This window comes from Hemiscyllium ocellatum, chromosome 3 (genome assembly GCF_020745735.1).
Source record: "Hemiscyllium ocellatum isolate sHemOce1 chromosome 3, sHemOce1.pat.X.cur, whole genome shotgun sequence".
NCBI classification, from domain to species: domain Eukaryota; kingdom Metazoa; phylum Chordata; class Chondrichthyes; order Orectolobiformes; family Hemiscylliidae; genus Hemiscyllium; species Hemiscyllium ocellatum.
This window is the reverse complement of record NC_083403.1, coordinates 102,813,820-102,837,599: the sequence shown is the minus strand read 5'-3', so window position 1 is coordinate 102,837,599 and position 23,780 is coordinate 102,813,820. Positions and strand designations below refer to the sequence as shown.

Sequence of the window (23,780 nt, the reverse complement as noted above, 5' to 3'; positions counted from 1 at the left end):
TATGAATAGGAGGGGTTTAGAGGGATATGGCCAAGTGCTAGCAAATGGGACTAGGTTAGATTGGGATATCTGTTCGGCATGGATGAGTTGGACCGAAGGATCTGTTTCCGTGCAACATGAAGCAAGCTGAAGAATACAAAAATACAGAAAATAGCACAGAAGCTGGAGAATGAGTATGATACAATGGATATTAAATGGTGACAAAGCTAGTGGTAAAAGCTACGTAAAGGACTTGTGAAAATAAATAAATAAGAGATATTAAAATAAACACAATAGTTTTTATGCTTATGTTAAGAAAAACCGGGTTGTCAGGATAATGAAAAGTGTTAGCACTGTTACTGTTAGTGAACCTAAAGAAATGGTTGACACATTTTTTTCTTTACATCAGTAGTGTCAGTGGAAAAGGTGATCTGTATGTTTGACATTCCAAGGAAATTAATATTGGACAGGGACTTAGCAAAATTAACAGAAGTAAAATAACAGTAATAAATTGGATAAAAGCACTAAAAACTTAAATCTCAAGGACAGTTGATTTCCATTCCAGGATTTTTAAGGAATTAAGTGAGACCATTGAAAATACCCGATTATGATAATCCAAAAGTTCTCTTCATTCAGGAACTATTTCTTTAAATTAGAAAATTGTGCATGTCACTGCAGTATTTAAGAATGACGAGAAAATTGACGTAACATCTGTTGTTGAGAAATAGCTAGAAAGAATGAAGTCACTAAACAGTTTTGAGCAGTGACGATGCATGTGTAAAGATTGCATCATACATAATTATCGCATTTAAACTTTTGAACAGATAATTAAAATAATGTGCAGTATAGGGGAAAGTCTGGGAATTAATTATTTGGATGATCCATTAAACCAAAGAACTGTTGGCCCCTCGGGTGAGTTTAAAGATCCCATGGCACTATATATGAAGAAGAGCCAGGGAATTATCTCTGCTATAAAAACAGAAAATACTGGAGAAACTCAGCAAGCCTGGCAGCATCTCTGGAAGAAAAGTGGAATTAATGTTTCAAATCCAGTCACCTTCACCTCTTTATTTGGTCCTAATCATATTGCTGATTGTGGGGGCTTGTGCGCACATTCACTGTCATGTTTCTTACGTTCTTAAATAACTACATTTTGAAAAGTACTTCATTGATTATAATGTACTTTGGAACATTTGGAGGCTGTGAAATGTGTCAAGCAAATACAAGGCTTGTAATATTTCCTTGGTCTTCCAGAAAACATTTCATAAAGTTTCATTCACAGTGGAGATTATTAGCTTGTGAAACTGGAGGCAAGTTATCAACATAGGTAGGAACAGCAGGAGACAGAGTAGACATAATGGACATGTGCTTGAATTGACAGGATGCAACTAGTGAGGTTGTGTCAGCATCTGTGTTGGTGATTGAAGCAGGACCTAATCTTACTTATTGGTAATTATAAAATGTCCTGCAAAACAATGAAGCAAATCTACAGTTCCAAAATGATTGAATCAGCCAGCAGTGGTGGTGACTTCATTGCCTTTGTCTTTGTTAGGCACAATGCAGAAACAGACATTGGGAGCATTAATTACAAGAGCTGTTTGCTGCTTAAGTGCAGCATAAGCTGATAGGCAACATTTAACCATCTGAATGTAGGACAGCATATATGACCTCACTAAAATTGGTGTCTTTTACACAACAGAATTGCTTTCATGAAGTTGCTTACCATAATAATTTTTATTGCATGGTGCATGCAACGTGTGGATGATAGATATAAAACAAACATTAGCAAATCGGAGAAAGTCTAGGAACTTCTACATTGGGACACGATTTGTACTTTATTAAAACTTCTTTGGATGTCATTGCTATATGGATATTTATCTTACAAAAGTTTCCATGAAAACTTTTAATGGCTAATTGAATAAATCGTTGAGTGTCTGTACTGTGTTCTATGGTGGTTGGCTGCTATTGGCTATTTACCCACCCACTGATTGTGTAGCATGGTATCACATTTGTCTCTAGTCAGAAAGTTGAGAGTTTGAGTTGAAAGTTACACTGAGAACCTGTCTGCTTTCTCAGACGGATGGGAATAGATACTATTGGAGGAAGGCAAAGGGTGTTCTCCCTGCTTCCTGGGCAATATTTATTCTCAATATTCCAAGCATCATTAAAACAGATTATTTGGTTACTAACTCAATGCTATTTGTGGGAGCTTGCTGTGTACATTTTGCATTTTGCACTTTCTACATTTAAAGTGTCTATACATTAAGAAGTATATATTGACTGGAAAACACTGCGATGTTCTGAGATTGAGCGTTGCTACGAAAATGCAAGTATTGAAGGACAGAAAGGGAGGCAAGAGAGGAGAGGGAGTGGCGTTTTTGATAAGGGGTAGCATTACAGCTGGACTGAGGGAGGATATTCCCGGAAATACATCCAGGGAAGTTATGATCACCTTATTGGGATTGTATTATAGACCCCTGAATAATCAGAGGGAAATTGAGAAACAAATTTATAAGGAGATGTCAGTTATCTCTAAGAATAATAGAGTGGTTATGATAGGGGATTTTAACTTTTCAAACATAGACTGGGGCTGCCATAGTGTTAAGTGTTTAGATGGAGAGGAATTTGTTACGTGTATACAAGACAAATTTCTGATTCAGTATGTGGATGTACCTATTAGAGAAGGTGCAAAACCTGACCTACTCTTGGGAAATAAGGCAGGGCAGGTGACTGAGGTGTCGGTGGGGGAGTACTTTAGGGCTGGTGACCATAATTCTATTCATTTTAAAATAGTGATGGAAAAAGATAGACCGGATCTAAAAGTTGAAGTTCTAAATTGGAGAAAGGCCAATTTTGACGGTATTAGGCAAGAACTTTCGACAGCTGATTGAAAGCAGATGTTCGCAGGTAAAGGGACGGCTGGAAAATGGGAAGCCTTCAGAAATGAGATAACGAGAGTCCAGATAAAGTATATTCCTGTCAGGGTGAAAGGAAAGGCTGGTAGGTATAGGAAATGCTGGATGACTAAAGCAATTAAGGTTTTGATTAAGAAAATGAAGGAAGCATATGTCAAATATAGACAGGATAGACCGAGTGAATCCTTAGAAGAGTATAAAGGCAGTTGGAGTATACTTAAGAGGGAAATCAGGAGGGCAAAAAGGGGACATGAGGTAGCTTTGGCAAATAGAATTAAGGAGAATCCAAAGGGTTTTTACAAATATATTAAGGACAAAAGGGTTATTAGGGAGAGAATAGGGCCCCTCAAAGATCAGCAAGGAGGCCTTTGTGAGGAGCACAGGAGATGGGGGAGATACTAAACGAGTATTTTGCATCAGTATTTACTGTGGAAAAGGACATAGAAGATATAGAATGTAGGGCAATAGATGGTGACATCTTGAAAAATGTCCATATTACAGAGTAGGAAGTGCCGGATGTCTTGAAACGCATAAATGTGGATAAATCCCCAGGATCTGATCAGGTATATCCTAGAACTCTGTGGAGAGCTAGAGAAATGATTGCTAGTCCTCTTACTGAGATACTTGTATCATTGATAATCACAGGTGAGGTGCTGGAAGACTGGTGCCACTGTTTAAGAAAGGAGGTAAGACAAGCCAGGGAACTATAGACCAGTGAGCCTGACGTCGTTGGTAGGCAAGTTGTTGGAGGGAGTCCTGAGGGACAGGATGTACATGTATTTGGAAAGGCAAGGACTGATCAAGAATAGTCAACATGGCTTTGTGCATGGGAAATCATGTCTCACAAACTTGATTGAGTTTTTTGAGGAAGTAACAAAGAGGATTGATTAGAGCACAGTGTTAGATGTAATCAAAATGAACTTCAGTAAGGTGTTCCACAAGGTTTCCCATGGGAGACTGGTTAGCAAGATTAGATCTCACAGTTCGAATACAGAACTGGCTCAAAGGTAGATGACAGAGAGTGGTGGTGGAGGGTTGTTTTTCAGACTGGAGGCCTATGACCAGTGGAGTGCCACAACAATCCTTATGGATGCAAGCATAAGAGGTAAAGTTAGTAAGTTTGCAGATGACACCAAAATTGGAGGTGCAGTGGACAGCGAAGAAGGTTACCTCAGATCACAACAAGATCTTGCTCAGATGGGACAATGGGCTGAGAAGTGCAGATGGAGTTTAATTTAGATAAATGTGAGTTGCTGCATTTTGGGAAAGCAAATCTTAGCAGGACTTATACACTTAATGGGTAAGGTCCTAGGGAGTGCTGCTGAACAAAGAGACCTTGGAATGCAGGTTCATAGCTCCTTGAAAGTGCAGTCGCAGCTAGATAGGATAGTGAAGAAGGTGTTTGGTATGCTTGCCTTTATTAGTCAGAGTATTGAATACAGGAGGTGGGAGGTCATGTTGCGGCTGTACAGGACAATGGTTAGGCCACTTTTTGAATATTGCGTTCAATTCTTGGGGGTCTCCTTCCTATCGGAAAGATGTTGTGAAACTTGAAAGGGTTTAGAAAAGATTTACAAGGATGTTGCCAGGGTTGGAGGATTTGAGCTATATGGAGAGAGGTTGAATAGTCTGGGGCTGTTTTCCATGGAGCGTCGGAGGCTGAGGGGTGATCTTATAGAGGTTTATAAAATCATGAAGGACATGTATAGGATAAGTAGACAAGGTCTTTTCCCTGGGGTGGGGGGGGGCGGGGTCCAGCACTAGAGGACATAGGTTTAGGGTGAGAGGGAAAAGATATAAAAGAGACCTACGGGGCAACCTTTTCACACAGAAGGTGGTACATGTATGGCATGAGCTGCCAGAAGAAGTGGTGGAGGCTTGTACAATTGCAATATTTAAAAGGTATATGAATAGGAAGGGTTTGGAGGGATATGGGCCAGTGCTATGTTGGGATATCTGGTCAGCATGGACGAGTTGGACCAAAGGGTGTGTTTCCATGCTGTACATCTCTATGACTTTCTTTAAAACTCACAGCATAAAATCGATTACATATTGCCTGTATTTTCTTATAATGCTTATTTGATGCCAGCACTACCAGTTTTTCACCTCTCAGTTAATAGTTAGCGCCCACTGTTAACCCCACATAGCTGAGCATACATTCAGCAACAGAATGGACATCCCCAACAGTGGGGATCACCATCTCAGGCTGTTCAGAAAAGTTACTGTCGGATGATCCTTGACATGAAGGGATTGTCTTATAAGCAAAGGCTAAATAGATTGGGACTCTTTTCACTAAGGTTTAGATTAACGAGAGGAAATGTCATTGAAACGTGTAGGATTCTTAGGGGGCTTGACAGGTAAATGCTGAGAGGATGTTTCCCTTCATGGGAGAGTCTGGGATCTGAAAGCATAGTCTCAGAATAAAGAGATTCCGATTTAAGTCTGAAGTGAGAAAGAATTTCTTTTCTCGGAGGGTTGAGAGTCTTTCGAATTCCTTGCCACAAAGAGTTGTGGGAGCAGAGTCCTTGTGTATGTTTACAAAAACTACTTTCTAACCAACCTGATTAGACATGTTATTGCACACATTGACTTGAACTGGGCTTCTTCACTCAAATACTGCACCACAAGAGCTGCAAAAGGCTGACATGGATAGATTCTCAATAAGCAGGGTAATAATGGGCTAGGAGGAAAAAGCAAGAAAGTAGATGTGAGGAGTGTTGGATCAATCATTATCCTATTTAACAGCGTAACAGGCTCAAGGGCTGATCAACCTACTCCTGTTACTATTTCGTAAAGTCTTATCTGCGTTTGGGTTAGTTGCTGAATTGTTTGTCTTTGCTTCATCCGTGCCTTTGTTAATTAGATTCAATTAGTCTCACACACTCATGGTTAGTTTCCAACATTTCTAACAGGAAGTTATCTAAAACCTCTGCGGCTGAATCAAGCCACCATTTCCCTATCACTGACTTACGCTGACCTAATTTATCATATGTTAACAGTTTACATGAATAAGCTTTAGTTGACCATTGCCAAGATAGTAAAACATGCTTTGTACTGCTGGTTAAAGTTGCTGAAGTGATGTGGCATATCATGAAGGCCTTGGTTCTTCCTTCCAGGGTTTTGCTCAGGCCACTTACTCTCACTTGCGGTGGCTGTGGTTTTTTTATCCTGCTGTCAGGCAGAAAGAACAAAAAATGACATTGAGAAGAATGGTTTGGTTAAAGTGGGAGGAAGGAAAAGAAGATGCCATGTCCACCAGAGTCATAAAGTATTTTTATCTATTTGTATTTGTCTTTACCTTTTGGCTAACATAGTCATAGAGATATACAGCACGGAAACAGACCCTTTGGTCTAACTCATCCATGCCGACCAGATATCCCAACCCGATCTAGCCGCAACTGCCAGCACCCAGCCCATATCCCTCCAAACCCTATTCAGTTACCCAGTCGTCAGGAATTAATTTTTGACTCATCTCAGCAAGAAAATGGTGACATGACCTCATTTCACGCAAGAGATTTTCAATGAAGTTTGCCACCCATTGTAGCAGGAATTGCAGCCTCAGTGGCTGTAAAGGTAACTTTGAACTTCTTTGCATTGGTCTCCTTCAAGGACAAAGCTGGCAATTGCCCTTTGCCTTGCATAGTGGTATAAATGAGCTCACTAACCCTCAGTACTCAAGTAGGGGTGGGGATACGCTGTGTTTTTCTTTTTCAGAGAGAAGATGTGGCCTTGCTATGATAGCAGGTTTTCCAGTGGTGAAGGAGGCATTAGTTGTATATGTTTTCCTGGTGCCCACACTAATTGGTTAGTTAATTTATTAATTTAATGAATTAAATGTACCACAACGGCGAAGAGTTTCATTTGCACAATAGGTTCCTTTTACATAATATCTGGCTGATGTGCAATCGTATTTGGCACTTAATGCTTATCAATGGCCAATTTCATGCCAGCATTCATTGATGCATTTATGCCAGTCTAGTCTACATCAGCCTAGGAGCTATTACAAGAAACCAGAGGGCAGTTTCTAGATGATGAATGTTATCTGCTAATCACTTGCTTATGTTTCTGTTATACAACCCAAGTATACATGAGCAGCATATATGTAATAAGGGCCATGGTTTCCAAACAAAATGCTACAAATGCAAAAAGCAAGGCCACTTATGCTGTACTCTTCTGGGGGTGCCTTGCTGTATTATGTACAGATTTATTAAGTAAAAACCAAAGGCAAGGGAATCAATGTAACTCTGCCTTAAAAATATTCAATCAACCTGTCACACAATCCTCTGAGAACATTTTTCTTCATTTTTGCCTTAAAAGGATGACCCTAATTTTAAAATAATGTCTACTGGTTCTCAACAGGAAACATTGAAACACTTCTGACTTGTCAAGATAATTCAAAACCTTATATTCTTCAATACAGTCAGCCCTCATCCTTCTAAACTCTGGTGAAAGCAACTTCATGCTATCCAACATAAGACAACCTGCTCAATCCAGTTATCACTCTAGTAAATCACCTTTGCATTACATCAACATGTTTGCGTCCTTAAATTAGGAAACATGTCCAATATTTGAGATGTAGTCTCACCAATGCCCTGTATGACTGAAGCATAACATTCCTACTTTTATAAATGCAAAATATTGTGAATGCTGGAAACTTGAACTAAATCAGAAAATGTTGGAGAAACTAAAGAGCTGAAGAGTCATATTGGACTTGAAACGTTAACTCTGCTTTCTCCAACCATACTTCTATGTTGCAAACCAAACTTATGAACAACATAAACATTCTTCCTCATTTGAATGCTGGAATCAAGTCACAGTCAAAAGAAATTGGAATAACAGAATCCCAACCAACCTATAAAACTAAGAACCTTGAAATCGACTGTTCAACTATCAACAAAAATGCTAGCAGTACCCTGCACTGCAATGGTTGCAACATTCCACCATGTTCTTCGCAAATGATTCATATCCATATATCTTTTGTTAACTGGTATCTTTTTGAACTCTCCTCTTATTTCTAATCTGTGTGCATGTGTGCTGAGTTACTAATTCTTCTTACAATTAGAAAGTAATAAACTACTCTGTTAATTCAAGAAAGTCTGTTTAAATTCACTTTTTCTAAAATATAATTTCATTTGGGGTCTGGGAAAAGATAAGGGAATGGATCCATTTTTACATTATTCTTAATGTGATCTGCCAAGCAAGTGGTTGAATAAAGAAGAGCTAGTTCATCCCACCTTGCCTTGGGGTTTAATGATTCAGGATATCCTTTCTGGAACCAAAACAAATTAGGGCATTTAATCCAGGGAATGGGCATAACAAGTATTCCCTCTGACAACTCATTCCTTGTTTCACTCTCCACTTGAATGTATCACGGTGCCACGGTCAGTTGCTCATCCACCCTGGAGCCCTGCCCTCATCCAAACAAGCAGAGAGAACCTCTCGCTTATGTAGAAGCTGACAATCCTGCCCTCTGGGTCCCCTTGCCTGCATCACTTGAAGTTATGCTTTCTTGTCCCTCACCACTGATCAAACCAAAGATCCTATGCTAAGTGGTGCGACTGTCTTATGGTACAAAACATCCAGCTAACTTTCCCATTCTAGTTTAGGAGCATCCCCATGCTGCAGCCTAGACATATTGCCTGTCTTGTCATTCTTAATGAGTTAATTACGTAATTATTACCATTCATTTATTTGCTTTTTGTTTTATTAGATTTACCAAAATTTTTATACCATTTCAAATCTTAAACATAGAACAGACCTGATCTACTAATTCTTTAGAGCACATGTAATGACTTATTATGGTCTGCTTCATTCTGCACAACCATGTTATATGTAGGCATAGTCTATCTACCATACATAATGTAAATAGCAGAAGTGAACAGATCGTGATCAGCTTGTCTGATTGCAGTACCAATGAATACAAACCCATTTTTCCTTAATTTTCCTGTGCAGTATGTCATCCCAGCATCATCTTTACCATAACGCTGAACTGAAAGCCACTACAAATATTGATTTATAGGTAGGTTTCGAATCTTATCAAATGATTCAATGTACAATGTGAAGGCCCTTTGCACAGTCATGTTGAGCAGTTCCTATCTGTTCCAATGCTCCTAGGCAGTGCAAATCCAATGACTGCAGTGTGGCAGGAGGAGAAATTGCAAATGGCCTTACAAAATGCCATTTTGTCATAGGCAGCAGAGTGGCTGAATGCCTGATGGGCAAGTTCAAGGGCAGTGGCAATGGAAGACCAATACTGTCAACTTGAGGACACAGGACAACTAGTTCAAGCTCCATAGCTGTAGTTTTAACTGTCTTTGCACCGTAAATTATTGCTGTAACATCTTGGAAACACATATTGAGCACTTGATTTGATCTGATTTATTGTGGTCACGTGTGACTCAGTACAGCGAAAAGCTTTGTTTGCAACCAGTACAGGAGAATCATAGTAAGCACAGGGTGCTGAGACAAAGTGAGGCATAAAGATTACACTACACATGAGATATGCAAAGCAAGATCAACATTAACCAGATCAACTGTATTTGGAGTCAGAGAATCCATTCATCAGTTTAATAACAGCAGGGAAGAAGCTGTTCTTGAACCTGTTGGTGCATGTGTTTAAGCTTAAGTTTAAGTGTGGCTAATACTGGGGCAGTGGTTAACACAGTTTTCAGGCTGTCAATGCCTTTTGACAGTCCGCTGTCCACTGAAATGTCTTCCCCTTTTTTTAACAATTCAGTGAGTGGAGCAGCCACATTGCTAAAGTTCGGCACAAACTTGTGATAAAATCCACTCAACCCTTGGAACTGTAATACTGCTTTTTCTGTCAACGGTGTGGGAAATTCCCCAATTAGATTTGTTCTTGCATCTCGTGGGGCCATTTGACCATGTCCAATAACATGGCCCAGGAAGGTGACTTGGGCTTTGGCAAATTCACTTTTAGCTAGGTTTACCACCAAGCCTGCTTTCTAAAGTCAATCAAAAAGTCCGATAAATGCTGTAAGTATTCCTTCCATGAGTGACTAAAAATCACCAGGTCATCAATATACACCACACGGTTGGGTAATCCTGCAATGACCTTATTAGTCAGTATCTGAAATGTGCATGGAGTGTTTTTCATTCCAAATGGCATGACTTTGAATTCATGTTTGGCGTTACAAAAGCCAAAATAGTCTTTGCTCTCTCTGACAGGTGCTTGCCAGTAGCCTCTGAGCAAGTCCAACTTAGAAATGTGAATTGCTTATCCCACTTTTTCGACACAATCCTCCAATCATGGAATCGGATATACATCAGTCTTTGTAATGGTATTGACTTTGCAATAGTCCACACACAGCCGTTGGGTACCATCTGGCTTTGGCACCATAACTGTGGGTGAGTCCAGTCACTGTAACTCCCTTTGATTATGTTGTCTTGGAGCATATGCTCTATCTCCTTCCGAACCTGTGCCATCTTTAGAGGGTTATGCCTATAAGGATGTTGCTTAATTGGAACAGCATCTCCTTATCTACATCATGCACAATTATGTTAATACTTCACAGTTTATTTCTGCATATCTCCCCATTTGACAGTAATAACTCTTTCAGGTCATTTTGCTTTTCTTGTGAAGGTAACTCAATAATTTATCCCAATTTTTGACAACTTCCTAATTGTCCAGTTTGATTTGAGGAATGTCCAATTCAGAGTCCGCTGAACCTCCTTCTTCCTTCTGTGCTGCAATCATTAACATTTCTTGATTTCCTTCCCTATCAAAATACCCTTTGAGCATATTCACATGACACACTCTGTGAGATTCTTCCTGTCTGGAGTCCATATCAAGCAGTTCACCACACTCCATTTCTTCTCCATTTGATATAGTCCATTAAACCTTGCTTTTAAAGGTTCATCTGTTACTGGAAGTAACACCAATACCTTAACCCCAATTGCAAAATTGCAAATTTGTGATTTCTTATCCACTTCTTGTTTCATTGTATGCTGTGATACCTTTAAATGCTGTTTAACCAATTCTCTAAAATGTGACACATAGTCCAAAGGGGTGGTCTCTGAATTCTGACTTATTAACTTCTCCTTAATCAATTTTAACAGACCTCTTCATGCCCAAAAATGAATTCAAATGGACTGAATTTATTTGGTGTATCTCTGATCGCAGAAAGTACAAATGGAACTCCCTTATCCAAATCATCTGGATAATCCTGACCATAAGCTCTTAACATAGTCTTTAGTGTTTGATGCCATCTCCCTAGCGCTCCCTGCAATTCTGGATGGTACACAGTAGATTTGAATTGCAACCCATTTATCTGTAATGTTGCGCAATAGGATTGCCTCTGGAAATCTAGTCAACACATCCATTATTGTCAGTAAATATTCATTCCCATTTCTTGTTTGAGGTGGGGGACCCACTCAATCAATCAAGACTCTTGTGAAAGGTTCCTCAAATGCTGCAATAAGTATTAAAAATGCAGGTTGTATTTCTGTCTGTGGTTTTCTGATTAGCTGACATGTATGACATGTCTGGCAAAATTCAATTACACCCTTGTGTAGTCCAGGCCAGTAAAAATGTCTTTGTATTTTAGCCTGTTTTTTCCTCATTCCTAAATGACCTCCAAGTGGAAGCTCATGCGCCACTCTCAGCACCTCCTTTCCATACCCTACTGACAAAACAATTTGATGAATCTCTGCCTGTTTCTCATCTGCTTGAATGTGTGATGTCTCCATTTCCTCATTAAGACATCATTTGTTATGTATAACACAGGAATGCATTCACTTTCCTTCTCGTGATAGCCTTTTGATATAATTGAATTACATCAGAAAGATGAGGACTTAAAACAATCAGCTTAGCAGAGCTAAAGATACTTGCATGTTTACCTATTTGCTGTTTCTCGGTGCCACTTACCTGATCAAACAAGTCTCAGATAACATTAGGTCAGCTTCCTTATTTGTGCCTTTTGATTCCCTCCTGCATCAGCTTGTGACTCTGTGATCTTGTGATCACAGAATCAGGGAAAATTTCTGGATAAACATTCTCCATGTCTTCAGTTGTCTCCGTCTCCACTGGCTTTTGAATTAGAGAAGACAGCACATTTACCGGTGAATCAGCTCCATCATTTGCAAGGACAAATTGTATTCCTGGAGCTAAGAGTTTGTCCAGTAGCCCTACCGCAAATTCTTCACTCTTCTCTGGACTCTCTAGCCTCACTTTACATAACTGAGCACTTCTTGTCTCACCATGAATTCCTGTTACCAGTACCTTTTCTGGCAAAAGTCCCTCAGGAGTAGATACATCCTCATCCTTCAGCATTACAGACTGAGAGGATCCTGTGTCCTTTAATATTGTAATCTCCTTACCTATTACTTCTGGCCTATGTGAATAAACTTTACCTATACATGTTTATTTTTTAAGCAGATCTGGCACTGCCTCCTTAATCAACCTCTGATCATCTTGTACACTGTGAGGCAGTTGTTTAACTTCCCTTGCGCTTTTTGTTACTAGTCCAAGAAAACATACAGGCTTGTCTGGATTTCCTACATCTGGCTTTCTCCTAGCCCACCAACCCTGTGGTTTCGTGTGGCCCACTTGATTACAGTGAAAACATTGAAGCTTTTTAACTTTTTTACCCTGTGGTGAATTAAACTTAAGATCGTCACTGAGATCTACCTTTCCCTTTCCACGTGAGGATTTCTCTTTTGACCCAATTTCTATCCCTCATGGACTGATGAATTGAAATTGATTCTGGACGCCAAACCGTGAGTTATGGAGCAGCCCATAATCATCAGCCACTCAGCTGCTAACCTTGACGTTTTAACTCTCTGCTCTTCCACATGAGTTCACACTACTTCAAGCAGTGAATGTTTGAATTCCTCCAAAATAATTATCCCTGTAAGGGTATCATAAGTTTGCACGATTTTTAAAGCTCTTATCCATCTATCGAAATTACTCTGTTTGATCCTTTCAAAATCAATGTAGGTTTGACCAGGGTTCCTCATTAGTTTCCTGAAACGATGTCTATTGGCTTCTGGTACAAGCTCATATGCACATAAATGGCTTTTTTTCTCCTCCTCATACTCCCCCGATATCTCCTCTGACAGTTATGCGAATACCTCACTAGCTCTTCCTACAAGTTTTGTTTGGATCAACAAAACCCATATTGCCACTGGCCACTGCATTTGTTTAGCCACCTTTTCAAATAAGATGAAAAAGGCTTCCACATCCTTTTCATCAAATTTAGGCAATTCTTGAGTATTTTTTTATATATAGGTATTTTTATTGGAAAAAGAAAATGTTAAAGATTTTGTTTAACAAAATTACAAAAATAATACAAACTAGTGTATTCCACTTTACAATATAATAACAACACCAATATAAAATTAAATAAATTTTTAAAAACCCAACTAACTACAACAACCAAATCATAAAATAGGATAGCATACATTACTATCAGTAAACAACGAAGTAATTAAATAACTAGATACATGCTCAAAATAGATTTATAACAAATCATAATAGAACCCGTAATTATACAGGATTTCTCCACCCGGGGCCCCCCGAACCAGCCACAAACATTACCACAGCTAAATAAAAGCCCTGAACAATATGGCCGAAATGTCTGTGTTGATGTAGTTCAAAAAGGGCTGCCATGTTTTATAAAATAATTCAATTTTTTGGTGCACTATATTCGTGAAGAAGTCAAGGGGGATATATTCCATGACTATCCTGTGCCAGTTTGAAAGTCCTGGGGGACCTTCGGATACCCAATTCATTAAAATATTTTTCCTCACACAAAAGGAGAGGATAATTTCTTCCCGTATACATCCAGAGAGGGAAAATTTGGAGAGCCCAAACGTAGGGATGTTTCCTGATGAAGGGCTTTTGCCCGAAATGTCGATTTTGCTGCACTTTGGATGCTGCCTGAACTGCTGTGCTCTGCCAGCACCACTAATCCAGAATCTGCTTTCCAGCATCTGCAGTCATTGTTTTTACCATGTTGGATCTGACCCTATCTCCCGACCCAAAATCTCTGTCAAGGCATTCGCTACTCTATCCCAATACCTACGGATCTTATGGCATGTCCGTAGACAATGCGTGAGAGTGCCAACTTCTATTTTACATTTAGGACACATTAGGGATGTTCCTGCCTTGAATTTTGCGAGTCATTCAGGTACCATGTAAGCCCTGTGAAGTATCTTTAATTTAGTAGGCTGAGTTCTGTTACAGATAGAGATCTTTCTGGCATTTTCCCAGACATCCTCCCACATTTCTAAAGAGATTTCCAACCCTAATTCTTGATTCCAGGTTTTGTATAATCATTCCACGTCCTTCGAGACCTTATTGTCTAGTGAATGATGAAGAGTACTGACCGAAGGCGGCTCTATCGGCTATAGCACTCTCCTTTCCCAATCCGATTTGTAAGGATTGACTATCAGTGTGATCTACTTTTGTATAAAGTCTCATATTTGAAAATACCGAAAGCGGTCCTTGTTAGGCAGTCCAATTGTCTGGTGCTGCTTAATGGACATCATAACCCCCCCCATCGAATAGGTCTCCCAAGCAGGAAATACCTCTGGACTCCCAATTTTTAAATGTAGCATTCTTCAGCCCTGGCTGAATTCCCGATGCTCCCACTATGGGGGTATAAGGGAAGGTTTCTTGCAGGTTACCCTCATCTTGTTGCATTATCCTCCAGGCTTTAATTATATTTAGTACAATAGGGTTTTTATAATAGTCCGTAATAACTCTCATCTTGTCCATAGATTGATGAGGGGACATTTTACTTGGGAGGTTTCAATATCTAACCAGATTATGGGTCACTAGCGACCCAATCAGTCAGCTACATAAGATAATAAGGAGCTCAAATGGTACCTCCTGAAATCTGGAAAGTCCAGTCCTCCCCTTGCTTGTGGGAGCTGCAGCTTTTCTTACTTGACAAGGGGCTGTCTATGATTCCAAATAAAGGAGCCGAGCCAGCCGGAGAGCTTATGCAACGCCTGTCTTGGCAGCATCAAAGGGAGTATTCTCATAGGATGTAGAAGATGAGGTAGGATATTTATCTTAACTAAGGCTACTCTGCCTGGCCAGGATACTTGGAGATCCTCCCAGTGTTAAAGGTCCTGCCTTATTGTCTCTAATAAGTGAACGTAATTGGCTTTATATCGCTGACCAAATACTGGAGTGATAAAAATACCTAAGTACAAAAAACCTTCTAGCGACCACCGAAAGGGAAAGCAAGATCCATCCGGTAAATTGGATATACTGGCAAGGCCTCCCAATGGTATGGCCTCCGATTTCATAAAATTGGTTTTGTAACCTGAGAACATACCAAATAGATTGAACACCTGAATTAAGTGTGGCGTGGATGTCAAAGGATCACTTAAGAAAAGGAGGACATCATCCGCATAGAGAGTAATTTTGTGCTTGCCCGATCCAAGCTTCGGAGCCGTTACGTTAAGGTCAATTCGTATAGCTTCTGTCAGTGGTTCAATCACTAGCATAAATAGCAATGGAGAGAGGGGACATCCCTGGCTATAGCCCCTGCCAACGCTAAAGCTATCCAACTTAAACCGTTGGTGATCACCAGTGCTTTGGGATCAATATATATTACCGAAGCCCATTTAGTAAAGACCTCTCCAACACCGAACCTTTCCAGCACATAAAAAAGATATGGACATTCTACCTGATCAAATGCCTTCTCTGCATCTAGGGAGACAACTAAACCCGATATTGTTCCCTGTTGGCAGGTTTGTATCATATTTAAGACCCTTCTAATGTTATTAGTTGAACTGCGACCCTTTACAAACCCCGTCTGGTCCTTTTTTATAATGAATGGTAAAACCCTCTCCTGTCTTAATGCTAACATTTTTGAAAGAATGTTAAAATCCACCTTTTAACAAGGATATGTGTCTACATGAAGAGCAATCTTCTGGGGCCTTCCCCTTCTGAAGAATGAGAGAAATATTTGCTTCTCTCAATGAAGGTGGGAGGCAGCTCTGACTGTGAGTAATTGTACATATTTATGAGTGGCCTGGCCAGTTCGCCTATATATTCTTTATAGAACTCAACCTGGAATCCGATGGCACAGGCGCTTTGCCACCCTGAAGCTGCCTAACCGCGCCTGGTACTTGCTGGGTTGTCAAGGGGATATTCAAGATCGACACCTGCTTTGAGGTTAGGCCCGGAAGGGCCAAATTTTTAAAGAAAGACTCCATCTTCCCAATTCTATCCTCACAATCCTGCGACTTGTACAATTCAAAATGGAACTTTCTGAAGACTGTATTGATCTTTTTACGATAACAAGTCAGGGTACCAGCACTTTCTCTAATGGACGTAATGGCTTGGGGAGCCTTTTTCTTTCTGACAAGGTACTCTGGATATCTGCCAGGCTTGACACCATATTCAAATAATCTCTGCTTTGCGAATAATATTTCCCTCTTTGCAGTTTGGGTAAGTGCGGTATTCAAGGCTGCCCTAAGGGCTTTAATCCTCTGTAGCTTAGTAATGGAGGGCCTATCAATATACGCAATTTCAGCTGCCTTCAGGCGAGCCTCGAGTAGGCGCTGTTGCTCTCCCTTTTGTCTTTTCCGGGTCGCAGAATATGAGATGACCAAGCCTCGCGCATATGCCTTAGTGGTCAGCCACATCATCAAAGGGTTACTAGTCGTACCTGAGTTAATATCCCAGAAGGTTTTGAATTCCTGCAAATAAGAAAGGATCCATACGCCGATGTCTGGGGTCTATCCTATCATCCCTAGTTTTGACTTCCATAAGTACTGCAGCATGATCAGAAATAGTTATATTACCTATTGTACAAGACAGTATTGAATTCAAAAGGGTTGAGGCGGCAAAAAACATATCAATTCTGGTATGGCACTTGTGTGGGTTAGAATAGAAAGTAAAGTCTCTACCCTGGGGATGACGACACCTCCACATGTCATCTAGGCCTAGCTCCTTGTTCAGATCCGCCAGTTGCCTAGATCTCAGAGATATACCCGCAGTGCTCTTAGTTATCCTATCCATCTCTGGGTTAATAATATAGTTAAAATCTCCCCCTGTAATTGTACAGCAGACCCCGAAAGACATTAACTTAGAGAATGCTTCCGTTACAAATTTAAAAGGGTATGCCGGGGACAAAAAAGATTCAAGATCCCACATTCGTGCCCTTATATTAGGCTTTAATGAATATATACCACCCAGACTCATCTTTTATCTGGCTTAACATTTGGAAAGGAAGATTCTTCCAAATAAGAATGGCTACTCCCCCCCCCACTTTTTGAGCTGAAAGATGAAAAGAACGCCTGACCAAACCCACCCTGTTGTAGTTTTGAGTGTTCCTTATCAAGTAGATGTGTCTCCTGTAAGAGAGTTACATCAACCCTTTCTTTTTTAAGACTTGATAATATCTTTTTCCTTTTGATTGGCAAATGGCTCCCCTCCACCACCTAAGCGAATGGCTAGCCATGATCATCCAGCCAGGCCCGAGACCTCCCAGGAGGAAGAACCCCACCCAAAAGACATTGAATAAAGACCATAGGAAATTCACATATATAAAAAAAACTCTTAAAACATTTAAATCAACACAATTAAGAACTACTCTTCAGTAAAAATAACACAAAACATATTTGAAAGGAGTCTTTCCCCCTTACTCCCAGGGGGCATTGCTACCTACCAATAACCTTACCATAACCTCTCCGAGTTAGGGTCCTGCCCTCAGCCCAGGCACTACAAAATGGAGTAAATAAATTCAAGTGTCTTATAAAACAGGAGTTAAGAGTGAGTGACCCACCACTCCCCCCACACCATTGTTTAATAAAAACAATACAAAATAGACACATATAAGGTTACAAAATTACAATGCCAGCGAGTATTAGGCAACTAAATAAGAAAAAAAAAGAAAACCCCACTCTAGAAAAAAATTTCCCCCACAAATCAGATAAACTGCACAAGCTATAAAAAGGAGACCAAAGAAAGAGTATAGAACAAGCCCCTCCACCACTCCCAGGAAAGGATGCGTAAAAGAGAGATGGGTAAACAAAGAGGGGTCAAAATAAAGTCATTATCAATACAGTTCAAGTCCCGCAGTCTATTTGAGAGAGTCCAAGAATTCTTTTACTTTCTCCGGTAATCCAAAGTTATATACGGATCCTCCATGGCGGAAGTTCAGCGTTGCTGGATATTGCATTGGGTATTGAATATTTACATGTCACAAAAGCTTCTTTGCCTCGTCGAATGCCCTCCTTTTGCGGACCACGACTGGAGAGAAGTCCTGAAATAGCATTATCTTGGAGCCCTTGTACATCATGGCCTGGGGATCCTTCTCCAGGACTCTGGAGGCCTCTAGGAGCATATGTTTTTCCTTATAACATTGAAGTCGGATTAGAACCAGGCGGGCCCTGCGTACAGCAACCCAGTGGGCCCGCTCCACCCGCACCCAGCCCAGCTCCGACTCCAACTTCAATAATTGTGGGAGCCATTGCTCCAAGAAATCTACAAGCTGGCCTTCCTCCTCCCGTTCGGGGAGGCCTAGCAACCGAATATTTTTCTGACAACCTCAATTCTCTACGTAATCGATGTCCTCCTCCAGGGTCCGGACTTGCCACTCCAGAGCCCGGTCCTGACTCACGGATGACTCAACAGCAGCCTCCGAGTTCACGGCCCATTGCTCCGCCCCTCGAGTTTTTTGGTCTCTCAGTCACGCTTCTGCAGCATGACTGAGATCGGCTCCCACCTGGACCGGGCCTTCTCAATGGACATGTCGATCTTCTCCTGGAGTTTGACGATCTCGGACATCAGGCATGCCTCCACAGCTAAGTCCCGAGGTGGCCGTGCATGTCCCTGCTGCAGCGGGAGGGGGTGGGGGAGAGGTCCCTGCCTGTTGCGAGCTGCGGGAGTTTTTGCCCTTAGTCATTTTTTAAAAAGCACCAACCCGTTAAAGTTTGGTGTAAAATGACTAAGAGTGCTGGGCAAAAGCTATCCTGAATGATTTAAAGGGTGAGGTGTAGGTGGGTGCCCCACTTTGCCTGAGTCTTAGGCAGAGTACTGCAGACTCAGACCTACTGGGTCGCCGCCATCTTAGATCTCGCTTGAATATACTTACAGTTTCTCACTAGGTTTCTGACTACCTGGGGCTTGCTTCTCCTCACTCTCTTCCTTACTAAGCCTACCCTCAGCCTTTTAAGCTGACATTTCTTTTCAAGTGTCAGTTTTTGAAGTTCAAAATCTCTCTTTTTCTCTCTTAGATTAGATTACTTACAGTGCGGAAACAGGCCCTTCGGCCCAACAAGTCCACACCGACCCGCCGAAGCGCAACCCACCCATACCCCTACATTTACCCCTTACCTAACACTACGGGCAATTTAGCATGGCCAATTCACCTGACCCGCACATCTTTGGACTGTGGGAGGAAACCGGAGCACCCAGAGGAAACCCACGCAGACACGGGGAGAACGTGCAAACTCCACACAGTAAGTCGCCTGAGTCGGGAATTGAACCCGGGTCTCAGGCGCTGTGCCACCGTGCCGCCCTCTTCTGCTGCTCTGTCTTTTCCCTCTCTTCAGCTTTTAGTCGGAACTCAAACTGTTTAATTTCTGCTGCCCTTACCTTATCTCTCGCCTCTAACTCGAGCTGCTTCATTTGCAATTGAATTCTTGTCATCTCTGTAGATTCTGATGGTTTCTCCAGCAAGTTCAAATGCTGAGCTACTTATGTAATTATCTCTCCTTTCTTCACAGAAGTAGGCAGTTCTGATTCCAGCTTCTCTGCTAATTTTTGCAACTTGATCTATTCGCTCACTGCAAAACTTCCAAAGTCACCGCATCCACATCCAGAAAACTTCTGGCGACTGAAAGAGCCATTATTATCCCAAACATTGTCTACCCAACCAAACTAACACCAGAAATAAAGACACTAGCACCTACCATTCACTGTTTAAAATCCCGCAAAAAGCCCCCAATCTCTTATGGACTAGGCCAGACCACTCAAAACGTTCTTAAGCAGGCAGCCCAGACCATAACTTTGCAATTTGTTTCGATAGGTGTACAATGAAAATTACCCGGATTAAGTTTGCGAGGTTGACTACCAGGTTTAAAACAAAAAAAATTCACAAAATTACACGATGAAATACAAAGAACCCCTGCAGAACTTGGTCTATCCAAACTAGGTTAAAATTCACACAACACCAGGTTATAGTCCAACAGGTTTAATTGGAAGCACACTAGCTTTCGGAGCATCGCTCCTTCATCAGGTGAAGGAGCGTTGCTCCAAAAGCTAGTATGCTTCCAATTAAACCTGTTGGACTATAACCTGGTGTTGTGTGATTTTTAACTTTGTACACCCCAGTCCAACATGGCATCTCCAAATCATATCCAAACTAGATTTAAGTATGCTGTTCCAAATATACACAACAACCCTAATAAGCAAATCACCTTTAAAACGCGGTACAAAAAGGGTCAGATGCTGACAAGTTGAAGTTAGAAGGGCAGAAGAGAGAGGTTCTGCACAGCTCACTGTTGAACTCCCAATCAGTTTTGGACTGAGCTAAACTGCTCAGCTGGAGAGCTGACCACTCCCCTTTCATTCTACAGGCCACTTCTAAAACATGACCACTTTGGTCTGAAGTCTCATCTGTTTACATATAGACAAAAGGCCTCTCAGAATCTTTTTTTCATATCTGTACCAAACCAGTCTGATTGGAGCCTGGCCTGTTTTATTACCCCTCTGAAAAAAAATCAAAGACGGGTATCCTTGAGCCAAGGAACAGCTTTTCGTGACAATAAGCAGCTTTAAGAGCTTCCATGCTTGAAAACTGACACTGTCTCAGCCTAAACCCAGTCTATTGGAACATTCTTGGGCAATGTAAAGATTCTTGTGCTATGATGGAAGCTAAGGCATTGACTATTGAACGCTGTTCATATTCTTTAAGATAGGCAGACTGTCTGTATCTGGTCTGATGGCTGCAAGTGTGAGATTATATGACAATGTTTTATCAGTTACATTTTGCTGTTGCACTATTTCCTGCCCAGACTGTGGTTCTTGGATATATGAAATGAGAAATTCACAAATTTAAGGTTGCAGCGAGTTGGAGATGAGATCTTCAGCTTGTAAATCAAAAGAGATTTGTGGGTCAAGGGGCAGGAGGAATGTGGGAAAGGTTAGTTATGAGCATACTCTTGTCATTGATCCTTTCAGTCCTGATATTGAGCCATATCAAAGAGCTCAACTGCTGTCTCCTTCACTGGCTGAGTGCCTTCCCAGACAATTGCTGCTGCTTATTGTTCATTGGTTGGTAGTGAATGTAACTAACAGATGTGTGAAGAGGTGACATAAATCTGCAAACAGCGCAAAACTTTCATGCTCCCTGCACTGTAATTAATGAGAGTGGTTTAGTTGCATTACCTTTCAAATAGTGCATTCCAGTTCATTGTAACCAATTGACTTAAAACAGTTCTTACTTCCTCTCTTTCATTTAATTTTTCCTTAATCCAAGCCTTTCAGTTATCATCCATCTTGCAGTGGTAACATTTTCTTCCCATCTACCTTCCTGAGCCTTGGTATTGCTCTGATTATGCTACAGTTCCCAGCGAAATTTGTATTTATTTTGTATTCTGTGTGCCTCATGTTTGAAATCTTCTCACTACTGATGTGCATCATACTCATGCATGTATGCCCCCAAACCCCAATTCTAATAACTTCTCTGAAGAGTACTTGCTTTATGTCCATCCCCAAGGTTTCAGTCATTTCTCACAGTTTTGCATTCAACTAATTGTATTTCTTATGGAACTTCCCAATGCTTCAGTTCTGCACCAATGTAAATGATTATAATAATAAATGACAGTATATTTAATTATTTCACAACATTTTTCCATATTGCATTGAAATTTGTCTTAATTATTAAACAATTGTTTAACATTCAAGCACTCCATATCAAATTAGCATTTGATTGTTCAGAACATGTGTATTCCTGAATAAAAAAGATGCATCTTGTCAAATCTTTTCATCAAGTAAATTTGCAAGAATTACCAAAGTTAAAGGAAGTCAACATGTGTTGGAAAGGAGACTGCTGATTAGTTGGCAAGTGGACTCTGTCAAATTGAACTCAAGTTTGAAAAAAAATGATTAATACTTAAAAAGGGAACATTTTCAGGTCTAGGTAGAAAGAGTGGTAAAGTGAGACTAGCTGACAAAGAAAGAATGTACATAGGTGCTTCCTTCTATGCTATCGGATTCCATGGTAAGAGAGAGAAGAATATATGAGTCAGTTTAGAAAAATTACTCCAACGTGGTATTCAGTAGAGGTCACTAGCTAGTCACAGATATGGTTACAGTAACAATAAATTTCAGTCAAAAACATATTTCATATACATATGTGCTTCATTTTTCTGCTTGTTTAGCAAATGTCTACTGTACTTCAATAATCAAGGAGGTACTCAACAATGGAAAAAATACTTACACAATGTACTATTCAAATGATTGGCTAATGAACAAATGAATCAAAAGGTTAAAGTCCAATCAGGCACACTGATGCAGACCTTAATGTACAAGACCATGAAAAACAGTCTGTAAATTTATTTCCACTTGTTGGCTGTATACTGTTTGTCTGCTTGATATTGGACACAACGTGTGATTGGCTTTTATACTGATGTCTGGTGCTTATAAAAGTAGGTCTGGGAAGAATCTCAGACATTGCTGGTAAGCTTAGTTATGACAGTCAGTATGTTTGATAAAACATTCTCAACTGACACAATATATATCTAATTTTACACAGTCCTATTTAGTTTTATGGGTTCAGGTACTTTCTGTGGCAGATACTTCATTGAAGATGCCTTTGAACCATGAGCCCATTTGGAAAGTTTTAAGAGAGACACAGAGGTTGTGAAGTAATTTGCATACTGAAAACAATACTAACTAAGGATTTCTTCATATACTGCCCTTTTTTTAATTAGTTGCTATTGGTTGGTTTTTGAAATTGAATTAAACTGACAAAATGATCTTTAAAGACAGCAGTGTAATCTTATGCTGCAACTCTCTCTCAAAGGATTAGGAGCACATGACTATGTTTTAACTGCATGTTTTTGATTGAACTACAGGGAAAGTGAGGTGGCAAGACTTTGATCAGGAAGCTTACATTGAGGTCACTTTAGTAAAGAATGGACAGGATCCATATGCACGGAATAAGTTTAATCAGCTGGAAAGTGACAAACTTCGAATGGATAGGAATATTCCAGACACCAGGCATGATCAGTAAGTAGAAAAGTCTTAAGGTCCTCTTTTTATAAAACTGTTTAGATCTTAAGTTTGAGTGTTACTCCACTGACATGAGCAAATGTCTAGGGTGACACTGCAGTGCAATATCAAGGAAATACTACATTAAGGGATGCTATCTTTCAACTGCTTTCTCAAGCAAATAGAAAGAAGAGCAGACTATTCTATTAGTGGCCTGGCCCATATTTATCCCTCACTTAAGATCATTAAAGTAGAATATTTGATCATCATCACATTGCTGATACTTACAGTGTGCAGGTCAGTTGTTACAGCTCCCATGTTACAGTAGTGACTGAGCTTCACAAATATTTAATTGGTGCTTTGGGATGCCTGCAATCATGAAACTGACACAATAAATAAACAAAATTTGAGAGCTGGAAGCCTAATTCAATTGGGAGTGTAATGTAACAGACAAAATTCTCCAAAAATTCAGAGTTGAAAATTGTTCCTACTTTTGTAATTCAAGCTTCCTCTATCCACCCACTGAGACTTTCTTCTATTTGTCACTAGTCATCTCTTTCTGTTATAGGCAGAATCTTTATTAACTAGTACTTGCACATTTACTTGCTTCTGAAACCCACTGTGACAATGAGCGTTGTGATTTAACAATAATCATAATAGACACCACATACATTTCCCATTGC

At 40.3% G+C, this 23,780-nt stretch overlaps 1 protein-coding gene across 1 annotated transcript in view; it reads left to right on the top strand.

Moving 5' to 3' along the window:
- galnt2 (UDP-N-acetyl-alpha-D-galactosamine:polypeptide N-acetylgalactosaminyltransferase 2) overlaps positions 1-23,780 on the top strand; it is a 111,890-nt gene that overhangs the window by 23,443 nt on the left and 64,667 nt on the right. The window contains exon 3 of the mRNA XM_060852314.1: positions 22,962-23,115. Coding sequence (XP_060708297.1) covers positions 22,962-23,115 — 154 coding nt within the window. The remainder of the gene's footprint in view (positions 1-22,961; positions 23,116-23,780) is intronic.